This window comes from Balaenoptera borealis, assembly GCF_965194805.1.
Source record: "Balaenoptera borealis genome assembly, chromosome: 4".
NCBI lineage: Eukaryota > Metazoa > Chordata > Mammalia > Artiodactyla > Balaenopteridae > Balaenoptera > Balaenoptera borealis.
This window is the reverse complement of record NC_138861.1, coordinates 36,255,748-36,275,920: the sequence shown is the minus strand read 5'-3', so window position 1 is coordinate 36,275,920 and position 20,173 is coordinate 36,255,748. Positions and strand designations below refer to the sequence as shown.

Below are 20,173 nucleotides of genomic sequence, written 5' to 3'. Positions count from 1 at the left end.
TTGTGTTTATGCGTGATTTTGTGTCACAGGATCCTGCCTTTAAATATGAGTTCCTCACATTACCCATAATCCACTGCCTCGCTCATTATTATTCTCTGCACCTGTTCTCCATAACCCAGAGTTTCCATCCCAGTTGCCATGTTCTAAAGCAAGCCCAAGCCTATCCAACCAATCACTTCTCCCTGCAAACCCCAGACTCCACTTCCACTCTAACCTTGACCAATTTCTCTCCTTTGCATTCATTATTTAGTGAGCAACCAATATGCGGAAAGTCATGTGCTGGCAGCTGGTAAGAAACAGAGATAAGTAAGATACATTCCCTAGCTTTGAGGCATTTACCAACGCATAGAAGAAATGCACTTTTGAGCAAATGCATTATAATACCAGGAAAAAATACGCATAAATTGCTATAGAAATATTGAATAAAGAGTGACTACTTCCAACCAGGGTGACAGGAGGCTTTGTGGGGGACAGAGCATGCCAACTGTAATCTAAAGGCTGAGTAGGATTCTCAGAGGCGGGAAAAGTGGGGAGGGCATTCCAGATTGAGAGAACAGCTTGAGGAAAAGCAAGAAGGTGAGAAATTGCATGGTGGGTTCTGTTGTGCTAGAAGATTATAATGAAACCAAACAAAGCCAGCTTGTGCAGGGCTTCGAATCCCTTGTTAAGGAGCCTGAACATCTAAACGACTCTCTAGTTAATAAGAGCTAAGAAAAAATTTTGAGGAAGAGAATGGCAGGATCTGACCTGTGTGTTAGGAAGATAATTCTAGCAGCGCTGCAAAAGGAGGACTCGAAAGACAAAAAAGAACCCGAGAGACGTGGTAGGTTCAAATATCCTGAACTGAAGGCATCATGTTCTCCCTTAAATCTGCCCCTTAAGCATGTGTTCTTTAGACCAATAAGGGCACACCCACCCTCCAAATTACTTGAGCTCCAAAACTTGGGGTCAACTTTGCCTCCTTCTGTCTCTCCTCTGCCTTTCTCTTCCTCCCTTGCTTTGGACGCTAATCCATCAAATTCCTGCTCATTTTATCTGCCAAGACTTGTCTGAATCTCTCCTGTCTTTTCCCCTCTTCACATCTTGGCGCAGGTCCTCGGCATCCTTGCACAATAATTTCCTCTCTGAATAGGACAGTCTTGGGTAGAAAAGCCTGTGAAGAAAGTATTCTAGAGATCAGAAGAAAGTTCGTGATCAGACTTGTAGACACAAAGGTGGTATTTGGAGCCAGCGGCGAGGGTGACAACACGATGGCGGCAAGAGCAACAACAACAAAGGCACCAAAGACAGAACCTTGGGAGACGCCAACTTTACAGGAGGAGGAGGCCACACAGGAGACTGAGGAGCAACGATCAGAGAAGTCACGGCTGAGCACAGCGCTTAGAAGGAGCCGCGGGAAGAGGGTCACTTACATGAAATTGCACAGAAGGATGAGGAGGCTGAGGTTGAATTGCACAGCCTTTACCGATTTGCTGGTCCTTGGTGATCTTTCAGGATGCAGTGTCAGTGACAGGTTGGGGGTGGAAGCCAAATTCCAACAGGTTAAAGAATGAATTGATGGTGAGCAGCTGGTGACATGGAGAAAAGTCTACTCTTGTATTAAGTTTGGTAGTGAAAGAAAAAAAAAAAAATCATGCGTGCCTCGTACTTGCCCAAAGATGTCAAATCATCCCTTCCCTCTCAGGGAGATCTAACCTGTCCCATTCCCTACTTCACAGTCCTTCGAAGAGAAGAGAAAGCTGCTGACCTTACAATCCCAGCCATGCTCCAAACCAATTTTCCTCATCATTTTTGGTATAATTCATCCTGTGAAGTGCATGTGGTCTGTCTTCATACCATCCCAGCTCTTGCTATCGGCCTGGACCAGTTTCTGTCAGTCAAAGACATCTGCAGGAAACGGGCTGCATGGATAAAATTTAGTAGTACTTCTCCTAAATACAAGAGTCTGGAGAATTGCAAAAAAAGAAAAATGGTCAAGGGATGGAAAGCCACCCCCGCCACTACTGTGGCCAGAATGATAAAATAATAAGGATTCCAGTGTGAAAAGATGAAGGCTTAGAAAGGAATATGATAGGTCTCTTAAACGACATGATGGAGGGACTTCCCTGGTGGTCCAGTGGTTAAGACTCCATGCTTCCACTGTGGGGGGCACAGGTTTGATCCTGGTCGGGGAACTAAGATCCCACACGCAGTGCAGCCCGGCTAAAAAAAAAAAAAAAAAAAAAAAAAACACATGATGGATATGGCCAGAAAGGACAGACTCAGTCACCAAATTCCAGAAGATTAGACCTCAGGGGTAAATCCTGAAGCTTAAAAGTGATTGTTTATGTTGGAGCCCTGGTCTCACGCTACCCTGACTGTCATTTCCTGATGCGTTGCAAACCCCACCTTTGTGGAGAGCAGTGGGTCTCCAGCCCTTCTAGGATGCACACCACTCAGCTGGGGTAAAAGAGCTACAACTCAGCGATCCTCCCCGTGCCTGCTGCCAACTCGCCAACAGGAAAAAAATAACCCTCATCAGACATAATGGAAAGAAACGTACAGGGTTTTATGAGCTGGAAGTGAAATAATCTGTTTCTTATTAAACATCATGAGAAAATTATTAATTCATGCCAGAAACACAAATATAAATATTATCATATTGAAAGCGTTTATTCTGAAGGAGACCATCTGGCAGGGCCTCACAGACCACACTTTGACAAGCAGAGTGTATGTGTCACCCTGGCGGGCTCTTCCATTAAAGCAGTGAATCCAGAGGAAGTGAAAATGGAAGGGTTTTTAAAGGGGAGTACTTTGCAGTAATGACATCTGCTAGATACTTATCACATGTTTCTCTAGAGGTGGGCCAGCTTGTACAAATGCTATTATATGAAAACTTAAATGTTCAAAACAAGGGGTAGCGATTATTTCAGAATCTCTCCCCTTAAAATTGGATTCTCTTCTTGGGTACCAAATTCCAGAAGAGTATATACCTGCAAATGTATAGAGCATTCATTGCTCAACATAAATGTAGGAGGGAAGTTGAAGGAAAATGTAGGAAAGAGAAGACACAATTATAGATTAACCAAAAATTGAAAATACAGAATCCTGAAAATATGAAGTAAATGCATGGTTCTTTTTGGTAAAATGCAGTTTTAAAAACCTCACACTGTCACTTTTTTTTTTTTTTTAATTTATTTTTGGCTGTGTTGGGTCTTCGTTTCTGTGCGAGGGCTTTCTCTAGTTGCGGCGAGTGGGGGCCACTTTTCATCGCGGTGCGCGGGCCTCTCACTGTCGCGGCCTCTCTTGTTGCGGAGCACAAGCTCCAGACGCGCAGGCTCAGCAATTGTGGCTCACGGGCCCAGTTGCTCCGCGGCATGTGGGATCTTCCCAGACCAGGGCTCGAACCCGTGTCCTCTGCATGGGCAGGCAGACTCCCAACCACTGCGCCACCAGGGAAGCCCCTGTCACTTTTTTGCAGGAAGGCAGGGGGATATCTATAATTTGGAAAACATCCCCCTCTCTGGAGACAGATGGAGCACTGTTTACACACAAAGTGGAGGAAACCCTGCACTCCAGAAAAGAAGAAATGCTGATGGCAGCTTGAAGAAATGCCTGATTCCCTTGAGGATCCACGTGGACCGTTTTCATCTGCCTGCCCTACATTCTCAGAAGACTCTGAGCTTAATTTTGCTCACATCTTCTGCCTTCACTTGCTCCAAGGTGCTACTGTTGGTTGAATATCAGTGCTGTGTTGGAACCTTTCCCAAACCTCTCTCCTCTATGTCACAAATCAAGTCCAATGGGTAGTCCTAGAGAATCTCTGAAGAACAATTCCTCAGTCTAGAATAACGGAGGTCAGCAGAGCTGACCCTGATGGGCTTCCAGTACTTGAGAGTTTACTCCCATCTTGGCCCTAACCCAAGACCACCAGGTAACCACCTACCAAAGTTCAATCGCTACATATGGAGTCATCCGAAAAGGGCCACATGACACACCAAAACGATATTAATAGGATATACTCCATTCCTACTTCCTTAGGCCTGTCTCAAATGCTAGTGAGAATGCCAGCATCTATCAACGAGGAGCTCCGTGTCTGTCAGGGGTTTTGAGGCTACACGGTAGTTGGAGTTACTCAAGCCCTAATTACCTTTTAGTTATGAGAGTGAGTAATTCAGATTACATTCTCTTCTCTTACTGTCTCTTCATATCAAACACTTTAGTGTGTATATTAGAAGTCGAAGAAATGGCCCCCATCCAATCCAAATCTCCTAGGAGAATTTGGAACCTCAATGTTAACACCTGTATTCCTCATATTTTTAAACATTTAATAACTATCTTTAGTCCTTTTCAAAAGGTAAGACACGCACATGATAAATAAAAACCAACCCAATGATTATGTTTCAGGAAGAATAATTGTGTTTGCATCTTCTGCTTTTCCTTTGCTCAAAGATACTCTGGGTTGAGCCTTTCCTAAATCTCTCTCCTGTATGCCACATACAAACTCCAATGGGTGGACTGAGAGAATTTATAGAATGAATTCCTCAGGCTAGAATAGTAAGCTTCTGGGGGTGGGGGGGGTGAGGCGGGGGATGGCAGAGCTTCATACACCAGAACTTAAGCCAAGGGTCCTGACCTGCTATAAGTCTGGTCACTGTTCTGCCATCTTTGTCCAAATTTATGATCTATTCAGGACAGCTCATTTAGTGACAAATGAGATTACAGGAATGAGGGAACAAACTATTTGCCTATGCTTCTTATAAGCTATTAGTCATAAAAAGGAATATTTAGGTAGGTAGATGAAGGATGAGTAAGAGAGAGAGAATGAGAGTTACAGAGAAATGGCAGGAATTTGGAGCATCTAATTTCATTTCCTCATTATATACAAGAAGAAACTGTGGCATGTACGGGGTGGGGGAAGGTCAGAGAGGAGAGAGAGAGAGACAGAATGAAACAAAGATATTTGCTTAAAAATTTATAAAAATAATAATTTTTTCTATAAGTCATATTAACCCAAGGTGGTCTTATGGTTCAGTTTCAGCATCAAATCCCAGAAAAACAGTCCCACAGAAAAAAATATAATTAACAGCAATTCAAGTCTTAGCCTCTCCATAAAACACCAAGGAAGGGAGTACATTCTTGATGTATATCCAAAGATCTTAAAGATCTTCTTAGGACATTTTCTTCACCTCACTGACAATGAACTCCTCCAAACCTACTCTTCTCACTCTCTCTAGAACCCCTTAAAGTTCTGCCCAAAGTTCAGGCCACATAGCCACTTCTCTCTCCTCCTCAGAACCTTTATATAGATCAATTTAACCTTTCTGGTTTATTCCTCACCACCCCACATCCTGGAACTAAAGGTTTGGGCCTTCAGATTGAAAGAGCCTATCAGTATCAAGGAGGATAAACTTAAAAAATAAACTCACAAATAGAGACATCATAATAAAACTCCAGAACATCAAGGTGAAAAAGACAGTGCTAAAAGAGTCTACAAAGGGGTGAGAGTCAGATCAACCACAGAAGTTTCAAGAAAATAATGGAACAATAGCTTAGAAATGCTCAGGAAAAATGAATTTGGACTTAGAGTTCCATAACAAACCAAACTAACACTGGAGAGAGATGAAAATAAACTCTCAGGAAAGTTTATTATCCACAGACACTCTCTGGTGGAGAAAGGAGAAGAACAAAGGAAAACCTATCAGAGAATGTACTCCAGCCAGAAGAAAAATGAATCCAAATGATAATGAAGGGGTAAAGGAGAATATATTCGGTTTTTATTTTTGCAATCAAAAAGTAACTTTTGAAAAGATTGGGGAGAAAGAAAAATAGGAAATACAACTTAATTCTTGACTTTTATATCCATTCCATTTTACCTTTGTATAATATGTCATTACAGCTTACAAAATGCTTTCAGATAAACTGTCAGTAGCCATAATCACAGGACCTACAAAAATATGTTTTAAGAGGGACCATGTTGGAACAAATAATAATTCCAATAAAACCTGGAATTGCCCTTCCTGAGGGTGGTAATGCTCTTCTTGCCATGGAAGCTAACTGCCTTGCACCAATCATCATGATGACAATGACAGTGGCTCTGAGGAGGGGCGATGAATGTCAGGTTTAGTAGACTGTTTTTCTTACTCTGCCTACCAAGTTGGACTAGATTATGAATTGGTAGGGAAGGAGCTCAACAGAAGTAAGAACTATAAAATTTCAGACCAGCTGATGCACTGAAAAGGGACTCGTTAGACGCTCAGGCTATGAGGGCTGGGGACTGGAAACCTCTCGCTGCCAGGATGTAGCCAAAGGGACCCACTCTGTGCAAGAGGCCGGCTAATAAAAGATCTTAGGCTCCACAAAGGCTTCTGTTGAGAGGTCTATGGTGCTATTGCCTATGATGACACACACGATGAATTTAGGGCTTGGAATCTCTCGCTTGAACTTTTTGACGCCATCCCGGTGTGTGCCAGAAAAAGAGCAGCTGTCGAAAAGCAAACATTTTCCTGTCTCTAAAAATAAAATGCTGGCAACACTTCAGACCCCTGTGCCAAGATCTGGCCCTTCCCAGGATAAACAATAGGTGGCTAAGCTGATCGGAGGCAGGCACTGAGCCCTACGTCCAGCCTGGAATGCCTAGGTGTGGCCATGTGCAGCTGTAAAGCTAGAAGCCGGAGGGGGCCCTCCCTTCTCCACAGCTGATGGAGGGCAGCTCCAGCCCCCCAGCCAGGGACCAGCTGCAGCAGACTTGGGTTACACCAGAAACCTTGACGCAGCTGAGGTCATAGAACTCCCACCAACCCCTGCCCTCACAGCCCTGGGGTGCACGGTGACGGATCTGAGGGCCTGTGAGATCCCGTCCAGAGAAAGTTCCCTACGAAGGAAAGTTTCATAAGGATCTATCCGCATACATCACTCAGGGCTGTGGCCATCCCCCGTCAAAACCCATCATGCCCAGCTGAGAGCCCTCACCTGCTAGGCGCAGGCCCCATAAACCACCTTAGCGTGGAGATGCTATAATAACTCATCCTTCCCACTCTAATTCCCTCCCAGCTCGTCAAATGCTTCTACAGCCCCTGTGCCTTGTCATTAGGGTTCAAATCTTCCCGAGACCATAAGCTTGGCTTTTTGCTGGTTTGGGGAGTTAAAAGGGCTAAGAGGGGGTTAGGGGAAGAGAGGGACTAAATACAGCAAATATTTGCAGACATAATCACTCCAGAAACATGCTTCAGTGGAACAGAGTGTAGGGCCCACCCAGATGACGGATGTCACTCACCCAAGTGTCATATCATAAATAAAACTGAATGAGCCCATTCTCCTGCGGAACCAGAGTGACGCCTGTTCACACTATAAATATTTATGTAGTCATGGTCCTTAAAAGACTTTATTTTTCCAGGTAAGTAGACTTTAATGAAAAAGTTAAGCAGAGCTTTTCCTGCCATTACGGAACAGTCGCTGCAGCTTTTCAACGGGTATTCCACGGAAAGGAAAAGAAAAAGAAGAAAGAAGAAAAGGAAAAAAATAAGGCTCCTTCCCAGGAGGCTGCTGCTTGGGGATCTCATTTATGCCAGTCAAGGTTCATTCTCATTCAGAAAGTGACAGCCGTCAATGGGATGGCAGAAACCAGAAGAAGCTCTATGGGTCTCCTTCGGCCTGTGTAATGAAGGGAGCACAAGAAAATACTTGTCACCCAAGTTCAGACCCCTACCACCACCTCTGCCAGGTGAGACCGTCTCCTTATTGCTCTCAGCTCTCTCTGCCTGCCTTAGTAACAGAAAAAATGTACACCTCACCCCATTACTCCGCTCACTGGAGAAGCATTCTCAGAACGTGAGGATGTGTGTCTGGGTGTCTGGGAGTGTTCTTGTAAAGTCCACCACTCCTGCTTTTATCTGCTCCTGATTGCATGAAGCAGGGCACCCCAGAAACCCTGCCAGCATCTGACCCGCTTTTCCTGCTCTCTTCACCTCACACTCTCCGCCAAGAGCAAAACCCCCTTGGGCTCCCAGCAGCGCTGTCATTCTCCCCTCCTCCAAGGCACTGTGGCAATCCTGCCACCTGGAGCTCCGGAGCCATTGTCTCCACAACAGTTCATGCTAATTTTCATGTCACTTTGCCATTTACTCATCTCTTCAATGTACCAAAACCCTAGCCCAAGTCCACCAAGCCAGTTGCTTTCCCAGGGCTGGCCTTCTGCCCGGGCTCCCTTCCCCTCCAAACCTCAGGGTGGCCCCTGCTATGTCAGCCTGAACTGGCCTCTCTGGGAAAATTTGATGATCGCTTGGTTCTAGTCTCGGGAAATCTTGTTTCACAAGGAACAAGAGTCTTTGGTTTTGTGCGATGAGTCACAGGCCGCCTCGACCATGCCTATCTGGGAAGGCTGGGGCTGCCATGTATGGGCCTCGCTCTGTGCCACCCACCTCTCCGTGTAAGTCGCAGCTCTTTGCCAGGACAGCCTGAGTCATAAAACTCAGCACATTCCTTAAGCGTTGGATAGTCTTTCCTTGCGATTACTTTGCTTTTGTTTTATGCAGCACCTGGTTTCATTTTAAAAATTCAAATAAAATCTCATGGTCGGGGCTCGGGTGGGGTGGGGGGGATAGGAAGGAAAGAGAAAAAGAAGGGAGTGAAGCCTAGGTTAGGGGAAGGAAGAAGGGGCTGTAACTCCCCAAATAGGCAAGACCCAGAGCAGGACAGAGAGTGAGGGGCAGAGTAAAAGGCAAGGGAGAGAGAGAGAGAGAGAGAGAGAGACAGGGAATGTGCTAGAATTGAACTGAATTTGATCATTTTTCTGTATGTGATAAAGCACATGATGTCACTCTCCTCCCCAAATTAGGCCCCAGGTCTCAGTTAGTCCTTTACTCATAAACCATGGGAACTTCCGTAAACCCCTACACTTTCTGAGTCTCCTCAATAAAGTGACAGACTTCTTTTTGACGAATTCTAAGGAACTTTCCAGTTATAACACTATGATTCTACGAACCTATCTGTTCCCTTTTTTCTTAGACCACAAACCCCAACCCATGTGTATGGGAATATTTTTCCAGAGGCTAACATTTGTTTTTTGTCTTTAGGGGGCAGAGGAATGGGGGACAGCAAGGGAGAAGGTGTAGACCCAACCGTATAAATGTTTCTGGCCAAACTGAATTTCTGTGGCCAGGTTATTTTGTAAAAGCATCCGTAAAGCTGTTCACACCGGGTTTTAGAATTTAAAGAGTATTCTATTAAGCTATGCTTTGCAGTCCGGAAAAAAAAAAACCCAAACACAAACACTGAAAGAAAGAATGAATAATACCTATTAACATAGAGAACTGTGCTTTCTTGGAGTAGTAAAACGTATTAATTACAGCACAAGACCAGGACCGTTAGGTATTTAGACCTTCAACAGAGGCCGTCACCTCCCTCTGCCCGAGATCCTCTCCACGAGGCTGGCCGGGGCAAAACCCTGAAGGTTTCTGAGTAGCTCCAAGGCAGCATTCCAAAGCACGGTTTGGAGACCTTAAAAAAACCATACGAAGGGATCCCGGGAATCAGACCAGATGGTTTCCCGGGAAGGTATTTAGCCTAACTGGGGCTAAAGAACAAGAATAACCACTAGGAGGTTTGGGAAGGGGGCGGGTATGTAGGGGTGGTGGTGCGACTTTTAATTACCTTTTCTATTTAACAGAAATCATACCGAGAAGGACGGCTTGGTAAATGGGAGTAAACGGGGCACCGGGCAGAGAGCCGGGCGCGGGCGCGGAGGAAGAGGTGTAGCAGGAGGCAGCTACTTCCGTAACCACACGTGGTTCGGCGTCCCCCGGTGGGACAGCAGCCGCGGAGGCCCTTCGCGCAGGGACGGCGGCGTTGCCTTCCCGAACGCAGGGTCTCCGCGCCCTCCCTCCAGCGCGCTCAGCGCGGGCGGGGGCAGCGGGTGGGAGGATGGCGGTGGGAATGCAGGGGGAGGAGGGTCGCAGAGCCAGAGGAGAAAGAGCAGGAGAAGGCGGCGGACACTAGATCCGGCGGGGGAGGAGGATCTTGGAGGGAGGAGGAGGACCTGCGGAGAGGCGGGAGGCGAGCGGACGGGAGGAGCCGGGAGACGAAGACGGCGGCGGGGAGGGGCCGGGCCGTGGGCGGGGCGGGTCGTGGGCGGGGCTTATGGAGGCTCGAGGCCCCTCCGAAGGGAGCCGAGGCGAGAAAGGCCGCGACTCGCCCCGCCCCCAGGCTCCGCCCCCGCCGCGACGCCGGCCGCCCCTCCTCGCCAGCTTGCTTCCCGGCGGCGCCTCGCGCGGAGGAAGACCTGGCGGTGCAAGGCTGCAGCTCCGCCGGCTATTGCTCTGAATACAAAAGAGCCTTTCTCACGCCCCTGCGCCCTTCTCGGCCCGGGACCCCCGGACGGAAGGGACTGGCTCGTTGGACGCTGGAGCCGACGGCTGTCGGGTCCACACCACCATTTCTGTGGTTCTTGCAGAGAAGTGTAGTTCCAAGTATTTATTTTAAAGGAAATTTTAATAATGATTATAACGATGACTTTTGTCCCCTCTTCCAATTTAAGAGAAAAAACAAACTGAGGGATGAAGGCGTTTGAAGCCCCGGCAAGTGCCCAAGAAAGCTAACCTGCCCAGGTCCGGGTCTTCCCGGGCCCTCTCATACCTCAAAGGCGTTAATTAAGCAAGCTCGGGGCCTCCAGCTTTGTGGCTTCGTTTTCCGACTCAGCTAAATGATGAGAACGGTCCTCCCAGACTGTAAACGGAGTATTGATCAGCTTCTGAGTCTTCAGATGAGCTAGTCTTGCTTGTAGAATTACATGGTCCCCGAAGCTGGAAAAAAAAATGGCCTGGTTGTCAGCACTCGCCCATCCGCTAAGGTTACTTTTTTGCACAGAATTGGGAATTAAATTGCCAAGACATCGGTAACGAGCAGGAATTGGGATTGTTCCTGCATTTTCTTCCACCTCCTTTAACCTTCCTATTTCATGTATCGTGTCTGTGTCAGGAAGCCCAGATCAATAAGCAGGAGAGGAAAAAGAGGCAAGAACTCTTGGAATCAATAACCGAACCATTCAGTGCTTCTCTACTGCCCCTTAAATCATCCTTTAGCGGTAAGATTTTTTTCCCCTGTCTTCCCTACCATCCCTTTAGTCCAGACATTCCTGGGCGTGGATATCTCTGCTTTCCAGTGTTACATCATGAACTTCTAGAAGACAAGACCCAGAAATATAAATATGCAGAAGATGGTTACCAAAAGCATTAGACACCAAGCAAATACTTTTTAAAGTGAGAATACTGTTAATGATGGTTGAAATTTTCATTCAGTCCTTACTCATTGCTGAAAATCTCATTCAGTCCCTACTTGCTGCCGATGCAGGAACGTGTACATTTTACATCTCAGTGCTTGTTCCCATTCCCCCAAATATAATGCCTATTTTTTTTTAATTAAGATTTTTGCCTTGTCCTATAAATTACAAGTTGTGATTTATTCTTTGCTCAGAACTCTAGGCCCAAGGTTTCCCAAACAAGTACCCCATATTAATTGTGTGGGGTGTACCTGTGTGTGTGTGTGTGTGTGTGTGTGTTGTACTTTTAGCCTGTTGCACCATATAAACAAGAGCAGGATGTAATGTCATTAATTTGTCGGGAATTGTTGACTAAAAAGAAGCTACTGTGAGTATAGAAAATTCACTTTAGGGGAGGGGGTCGGGGAAGCACCTCGAAGAGACAGGCAACTGTTCCCTGGAACAGCTGCGGACACTGGCAGCGGAATTGCTTGGCATCAGTACAACTCTGTGCAGCAAGAGGGATTTATTTATTTAACAATAGTTCATGATTCTCCCGGGCAACTCCCAGGAGGCCAGCTAGCAGTAAATATACTTTCAGGAAATCAGCTACCCTTCCTAGAAGCAGGCATCAACCCTACAGGGAAGAGAGGTCCCTGGCTGCCCGCATAATACAACATTCAGTGGACTGCCCAGCTTCAAATGCCCCCGAATAACTCCCTCCACAGCCTGCCACAGCCCTGCCCTCCCGTGCTAGGAGGGTTACCTGGTAACTTTCTGGAAGGCCACCATTAAACAGATAAGCTACCTGGGAATGAGGTGGGCTGTTCAACCCTGTCCCATTAACTAAATTTATCAGATAAGCTAGTTGGTGCCACAGACTAGGGTTTTCCAAAGTGATATGTATATATACTGGTGGTTCTTATGATAAGGTTAGGTGGTACTTGAGTAACATTTTTTATTTTAATGGTCAGGTTTTGTTTTTGTTTTTTTTTGGCCTCGCCGTGGTGCAGCAAGCGGGATCTTAGTTCCCCCACCAGGGATCGAACCCGTGCCCCCTGCAGTGGAAGCTTGGAGTCTTAACCACTGGACCACCAGGGAAGTCCAGGTTTTTTTGTGTAATGCACATAACTAGCATACCAAGCCCATGGTATTGTAAATATAATTACTTAGGGTGAGGCCACATGTTTTAAGTCAATTTAAAGAGAAATCTTAATAAGCAAAAGTAATAGGATAGCAGAAATCGTTGTTAATTTTATATTAAATGAGGTGAAGTCAGTAGGGTGCTTGTAGAAACCAGTTTTTATTCTTTCTTTCTCTAGAAGTCTCTGCCAGAACTCTTAAGATATAAGAATCCCATTTTCACATCCTGTTAAAAATTACTGGGTTTTGAGAACGTCTGAGTAGGCAAGACAAACCCCTGCTCTGGAGGGCCATGTCACAGGGACCGGGAACAGGAGATGTTGGGTAGCAGAATGGGCACGTGAGAAAGCTGAGCCCAGGACCCTGGGCACCCACGGTGGGTCCCCAGAAGGGGAGGACAATCTGAGAACTTATTGCCTTTTTCACAAGAGATGGAATCTAGCAAAACCCTGATGTCACTGAGGAGAATTTGGACCATACGAGAGAAATTCCAGTCCCTAAAAGCCTCTTTGAGGCTTGTTTCCAAAATAACTGTAGAGATCTAGACAAGAAATGTTCGTGATGCTTTTGGGAAGACTGCTTATCAGAATAGTCTATTTCTATAGTCTTTTCTGTTTATCACATTATTGTAAATTGTGGATTACCTTCACACCAATTCTAAACATACACACACCTCCACCCTCACGGCTACACTGTGCAAAATTACTGATTCTCCCAGGGATCCACTGTTGGGTGACAAGTGAAAAGATTCTTACATGCTTCGGGAACTCTCTCCTTAGTCGACTGTACTTCATCAGGTTGTGAGATGCTGGCTTTTTAATTCTCACATCTGGCATGAAGAGACAGCCAGTGTGTAAGTGCTCGTGGTAGAGTCTATCATAGTATGAATAAATGAACTGTACAGACATTCCTAAACCATTTTTTTTGTTTGTTTGTTTTTTTCCACAGTTGCATTTTAAATTAATTAATTAATTAATTTTTTTTTTTTTTTTTTTTGGCTGTGTTGGGTCTTCGTTTCTGTGCGAGGGCTTTTCTCTAGTTGTGGCAAGTGGGGGGCCATTCTTCATCACGGTGCGCAGGCCTCTCACTGTCGCGGCCTCTCTTGCTGCGGAGCACAGGCTCCAGACGCGCAGGCTCAGTAGTTGTGGCTCACGGGCCTAGCTGCTCTGCGGCATGTGGGATCTTCCCAGACCAGGGCTCGAACCCGCGTCCCCTGCATTGGCAGGCAGATTCTTAACCACTGCGCCACCAGGGAACCCCCTAAACCATTTTTTAATCAACAGTTCATACACACTACCTACCTCACACACACACACACACACACACACACACACACACACACACATGCTGCCCTCCCACCCTGACCCCCAGCTTCTGTCACCATCACAACCTTTTCACAGGTACACTCTTTTTCAGAGCTGCTGCTAGCAGCGCCTCTGTGGGAATCCTCCCAATGTTTACTTCTGCATCCTACCATCCTTACAGTTACGTTAGGAGAGGTACGTGCAATGATGTAACAAAGTGCATGATGGGAGGAAGGAGGCAGAAATGCAAAAGGCCTTAAATGACTTCAGACTCTGGAATGGATGAAGATATCGGATAAAGATCATAATTACAATAAAAGCAGAACATGAATGTAAAGTGGTAGTTTTGGATTGGACTTACAGGTTCTTTCATAACTTGGAGGTGCTAGAGGAAAATCCCCAGACAGAATTCGGTGCGCCTGTGAAAAAGAGAGATTAAAAATAAAACCAACCACTTTCACAATCGAAACTTAATAAAATTCCTTTTCCACTGTTGTGTTTCCACTGTGTTGACCTCCCCATTCAAAAGGCATTTGATACTGCTGTCAGCAGCCACTATACTAACAGATACTAGCAATAGGATAGAAAGACAAAATTGGAGAAAATACTTATAAAATTGCTCTCCTTATATGCAAATAGCTTACACAAGCCAATAAGAAAAAGCTAAACACCCTGGTAGAAAAATGGGCAAAGGAGGTGAATACAATCACTTCTCATTGCTCATGGATTCCATATTTGAAAATTTGCCTGCTTGCTAAAATATTTATGTAACCCCAAAGTCAATACTCACAGCACTTTTGAGATTGTTCAAGGACATGCCCAAAGTGGCAAACAGTTTGAGTCACCTGACCTGCACGGTGTCGATGGAGGTCCAACAAGAGCACACTCTTTCTTGCTTCAGCTCTCATACAGTAAACAAAGTGTCCTTTTTGCAGCCAATTTAATGCCACATGTTCTGCATTCTCATGTTTTTTGTTAATGACTTCACTGTTTAAAATGGCCCCCAGGTGCAGTGCTGATGTGCTGTCTAGGGTTCCTAAGTGCAGGAAGGCTGTGATGTGCCTTACAGAGAAAATACGTTTGTTAGATAAGCTTTGTTTAGGTACAAGTTATAGTGCTGTGAGTTCAACGTTAATGGATCAACGATATATATTAGGGCTTCCCTGGTGGCGCAGTGGTTGAGAATCTGCCTGCCAATGCTTGGGACACGGGTTCGAGCCCTGGTCTGGGAAGATCCCACATGCCGCGGAGCAACTAGGCCCGTGAGCCACAATTACTGAGCCTGCGCGTCTGGAGCCTGTGCTCCGCAACAAGAGAGGCCGCGACAGTGAGAGGCCCGCGCACCGCGATGAAGAGTGGCCCCCGCTTGCCACAACTAGAGAAAGCCCTCGCACAGAAACGAAGACCCAACACAGCCATAAATAAATTAATTAATTAATTAAAATATATATATATATTAAATAAGGTATGGTTAAACAGAAACACGCATAAAACAAATTTACATATTGATCAGTTGGTGAAAACCGTATGACCAGAGGCTCACAGGAACCTGACCCTCCATTTCCCTTAGGAGCAATAATAGTTCAGTATACAGTAATTCAGTGTTAGTGGAGACTTTAGAAAAGATAACTATGTTGAATAATGAGAATTGACTATAAGTCATAAAAGAGCTATGAATAACTAGTAAACAGAAGATGCTCAACCTCACTGATAATCAAAGAAATGAAAGTTAAAAGGAGATTGAAATATCTTTATCAAATTAGAAAATATCAAAATTATTTTTTAGAGCCAGTGTTAGGGAAAATATAGGAAAACAGGCACTCTTGTGGATTGCTAGTTCATAAGGCCAATTTTCTGGAAGGCAATTTGGCTGTACATCAAAATTTTAAATAAGCATCCCTTCTAACCTAAGAATTCTACTTATGGGAAAGGACTCTGAGATGATGATTGTACAATTGCAAAAATTTACATTCAAATTTACTGATCCCAGCATTATTTATAATAGTTACAAATTTAAAAAACCTAAATGCCCAGCAACAAGGCATATTTTTAAATTGATACATCCAGTCAATGGAATATTATGTATCCATTAAAATAATGATTGTGTTAACATTGAAGATGTCCATGAAAACATTAAGTGGTTAAAGCAGATTACAGAGGACAATGGATCCCATCAATGTACTCTAAGTGTATGCCTGTGCGCATCTTTATGTATGCATAAGTGTAGAGAGACGTTTCTAAGGAAGTTCACTAAAATGTTAATGGTGATTATCCCTGGGGAGAGGGGAAGGATTTCAGGTGACTTTTACTTTTGTCTCTATTTCTCTGTATTATTTGAAAGTTTTCAATCAGAGAAAAGCTGTTTTTGTTTTTAACTGTCAATGTAGTTTGTATCGTTATTGTCACACATGGGAAAGAGGAAAAGTTGGTGACTATTAAAAGAAGTACAGTATCATCAGTTCACAATTATAATATTGGTTATCTCTGTTTCTCCATCATCTAGAGGAACGCTACACACATAATAAGCACTCAGGAATAAATGTTTAATGAATGAATATATTAAACAATAACTCCAACTCCCTCCAGTTTTTTTTTAAAATAAATAATATGCAGCATGCAATCATTTAAGCTCTACATGTAAATGATCACTGAGAAATGTTGGACTTACCACTCCATGCTTGACATCAAATGAATTTTTAAAGGAACTGGTTATATGAGGGAATAGTCCTGCGTGCAAATGAAGAAGGAAAACCAGGATCAAGCCCAGTGCTAGAATAAAATTTCTTACATTCCCAATTAGGGTATACCAACAAATTGTATACACATCACTTATTTCCCTTTAGAATTTGACCAACAGAAAAGTAAGCGGTAAGACAAAGCTATAACTAAAAGTTAAGTCATAGTAAACATTCTGGAGCTTCTGGGGTGGCTGGGTAAAAATGTTTGTTTTTTATGGTACATATTTCAATATTATTTTAAAAAGAAAACCATACTGATAATAGCTAAGAAGACATTGAAATTATTTGAGTCTATAAAAAAAAAGTGTTATCAGAATAATTCAGTTTTATATGTCCTTTGGCTTTCTCTATGAGGTTTTCCTGAAGTAAGTCTAAAATAGGGACTGTGTTTCAGTCTTTATTAATTTTCTTAAATTTTAGTTCAGCTACAAAATAATTCTTTATGTCCCCTCTCCCCCATAGAAAAGAAAAGTTAACCTTTCAAATGCTCTACTTTTTAAAAGATTTTAATTTTTTAGAGCAGTCTTAGGTTCACAGCAAAATTGAGAGAAAGATACACAGAGTTCCCATATACCACCTGCACCCACAAATGCATAGCCTCCCCATTATCAACATTCCCCCACCAGAGTGTTAGCCATTGTTACAATTGACACAACTACACTGTAACATCATAATCACCTAAAGTTCACAGTTTCCATTACAGTTCACTGTTGATGTTGTACATTCTATAGGTTTGGACAAATGTATAATGGCATGTACCCATCATTATAGTATCATACAGAGTATTTTCACTGACCTAAAAATCCTCTGTGCTCTGCCTATCTATCCCTCCCTATACAAATTTTAGAATCACTTTGTTGATACCCACAAAATAACTTGCTGGGATTTTGATTGGGGTTGCACTGAATCTAATTTCAAATTCCACTTGTTCATTGCTGGTATATAGGAAAGCAATCAACTTTTGTTTATTAACCTTGTATTTTGCAACCTTGCTATAATTACTTGTTACTTCCAGGACTTTTTTTGTCAATTCTTTTGGACTTCCTACATAGAAAATTGTGTCATATGTGAACAAAGACAGTTTTATTTCTTCCTTCTCAGTCTCTATACCTTTTATTTCCTTTTTTTGTCTTATTGCATTAGCTAGTACTTTCAGTATTATGTTGAAAGGAGTGGTGAGAGGAGAATCCCTGCCTTGTACCTGATCTTAGTGGGAAAGCTTTGAGTTTGTCGTTAAATATGATGTTACCTATAGGTTTTTTTTGTAGATTTTCTTTATCAAGTTGAGGAAGTTCTCGTCTTTTCCTAGTTTACTGAGACTTTTCCTAGTTTACTATCATGAATGGGTGTTGAATTTTGTCAAATGCTTTTTCTGCATCTATTGATATGATCATGTGGGGTTTTTTTTGTTTTTGTTTTTGTTTTTTGCTTATTGATGTGATGGATACATTAATTGATTTGCAAATGTTGAACCAGCCTTGCATACCTGGAATAAATACCTCTTGGTTGTGGTTATAATTCTTTTTATACATTGTTGGATTTATCTGCTAATATTTAGTTGAGGATTTTTGCATCTGTGTTCATGAGATATGTTTATCTGGATATCTCTTGTAATATCTTTGTCTGGCTTTGGTATTAGGGTAATGCTGGCCTCATAGAATGAATTAGGAAGTATTCCCTCACCTCTTAACCTCTGAAAGAGATTGTAGAGAATTAGTATAATTTCTTCCTTAAGTGTTTGGTAAAATTAACTGGTGAACCCATCTGGGCCTATTGCTTTCTGCTTGGGAATGTTATTAATTACTAATTCAATTTCTTTAATAGATATAGGCCTATTCAGATTGTGTATTTTTTTCTTGTGTGAGCTTTGGCAGCTTCTATCTTCAAGGAATTGGTCCATTTCATCTTGGTTATCAAATTTGTCAGCATGGAATTGGTCATAGTATTCCTTTAGTATACTTTTAATGTCCATGGGCTCTGTAGTGATTTCCCTTCTTTCATTTATTTCTGATTGTAATTTATGTCCTTTCTCTGTTTTTTTCTTAGTTAGCCTGGCTAGAGGCTTATTGATTTTCTTGATCTTTTCAAAGAAACAGCTTTTTGTTTCCTTTATTTTGTCTCTTGATTTCCTGTTTTCAATTTCATTGATTTCTACTCTACTACATATTGTTTCTTTTCTATTGCTTACTATGGATTTAATTTGCTCTTCCTTTTCTAGATTCCTAAGGTGGAAACTAAATTGATTTTAGATCTTTGTTCTTTTCTAATATATGCATTCAATGCTATAAATTTCCCTCGAAGCACTGCTTTTACTGCATTCCACCAATTTTGATAAGTTGTGTTTTCATTTTCGTTTAGTTCAAAATATTTTAAAATTTCTCTTGACCTTTCCTCTTTGACCCATGTGTTATTTAGAAATGTATTGTTTAATCTCCATGTATTTGGGGATTTTCCAGTTATCTTTATGCTATTGATTTCTAATTTAATTCTACTGTGGTCTGAAAGCAGACATTCTATGATTGCTATTCTTTTAAATTTGTTAAGGTGTATTTTATGACCCAGAATGTGGTCTATCTTGGTGAATCTTCCATGTGAGCTTGAGAAAAATGTATTTTCTGCTGTTGTTGGATGAAGTTATTTAATAGATGTTGATTATATCCAATTGATTGATATGTTGTTGAGTTCAACTATGTCCTTACTCATTTTCCTCCTTCTAGATCTGTCCATTTCTGATAGAGAGGTGTTGAAATCTCCAACTATGATAGTGGATTCATCTATTTCTCCTTTCAATCAGTTTTCACCTCACATAGTTTGATACTCTGTTGTTCGGTACATACATGTTAAGGATTATTATGTCTTCTTGGAGAATTGACCCCTTTATCATTATTATTATTTAATGCCCTTCTTTATCCCTGATAATTTTCCTTGCTTCAGAGTCTGCTGTGTCTGAAATTAATAGAGCTATTCCTGCTTTATGTTTCATTGGTATTAGCATAGTATATTTTTCTCCATCTATTTACTTTTTTTATAGCAACTATTATGATTTGAAGTGTTTTTTTTTATTATTTTTCATACTACCAAGCATCTCAAAGCTTTCTCAGTTACTTAGTTTGCATTGTAAGCATTTATTTTCTTTTTTTGTAAGCATTTATTTTCATTTAACTTTGTATGGTATTTCTAAAACTTACATATGATGAAAATCAAGTAATCCATCCATTTACTTTCAATCTATATGTGTCTTTATATTTAAAGGGGGTTTCTTGTAGATAACATATAATTGGGTCTTGTTTTTTGATCTACTGATAACCTCTTGCCTTTCAATTAGTGTATTTAGACCATTGATGTTCAAAATGACTATTGATACAGTTGGATTAACATCTACCATATTTGTTATTGTTTTCTACTTGTTGCCCTTATTCCTATTTTTGTCTTCCACTTTTTCTGCCTTCTGTCATTTTAAATGAGCATTTTATATGATTGTATTTTGCTCCTTTCTTAGTATAATTCTACTTCTTTTTTTTTACTTTTTTAGTGGTTGCCCTAGAGTTTTCAATATACATTTACAGCGAATCCAAGTGTAGTTTCAAATAACACTATAGCACTTCACGAGTATACCTTATAATAATAAAATATTCCTATTTCCTCCCTCCTGTTTCCTGTATTATTTTTGTCATTCACCTCACTTATATATAAGCATACGTATATAAGTATATACATAAGACATATACATATACATAAGCATACATAATTGAATA

At 42.3% G+C, this 20,173-nt stretch overlaps 1 protein-coding gene across 1 annotated transcript in view; it reads right to left on the bottom strand.

Annotated features, from left to right (window-relative positions):
- The window catches only part of LOC309628520 (uncharacterized protein C4orf51 homolog), a 45,748-nt gene that overhangs the window by 5,305 nt on the left and 20,270 nt on the right, over nt 1–20,173 (bottom strand). The window contains exons 3-6 of the mRNA XM_082391610.1: nt 14,042–14,099; nt 10,612–13,295; nt 7,773–9,477; nt 1,413–2,202 (exon numbers count right to left, since the gene is read on the bottom strand). Of these exons, the coding sequence (XP_082247736.1) occupies nt 13,000–13,295; nt 14,042–14,099 (354 nt within the window). The 3' untranslated portion in view covers nt 1,413–2,202; nt 7,773–9,477; nt 10,612–12,999. The remainder of the gene's footprint in view (nt 1–1,412; nt 2,203–7,772; nt 9,478–10,611; nt 13,296–14,041; nt 14,100–20,173) is intronic.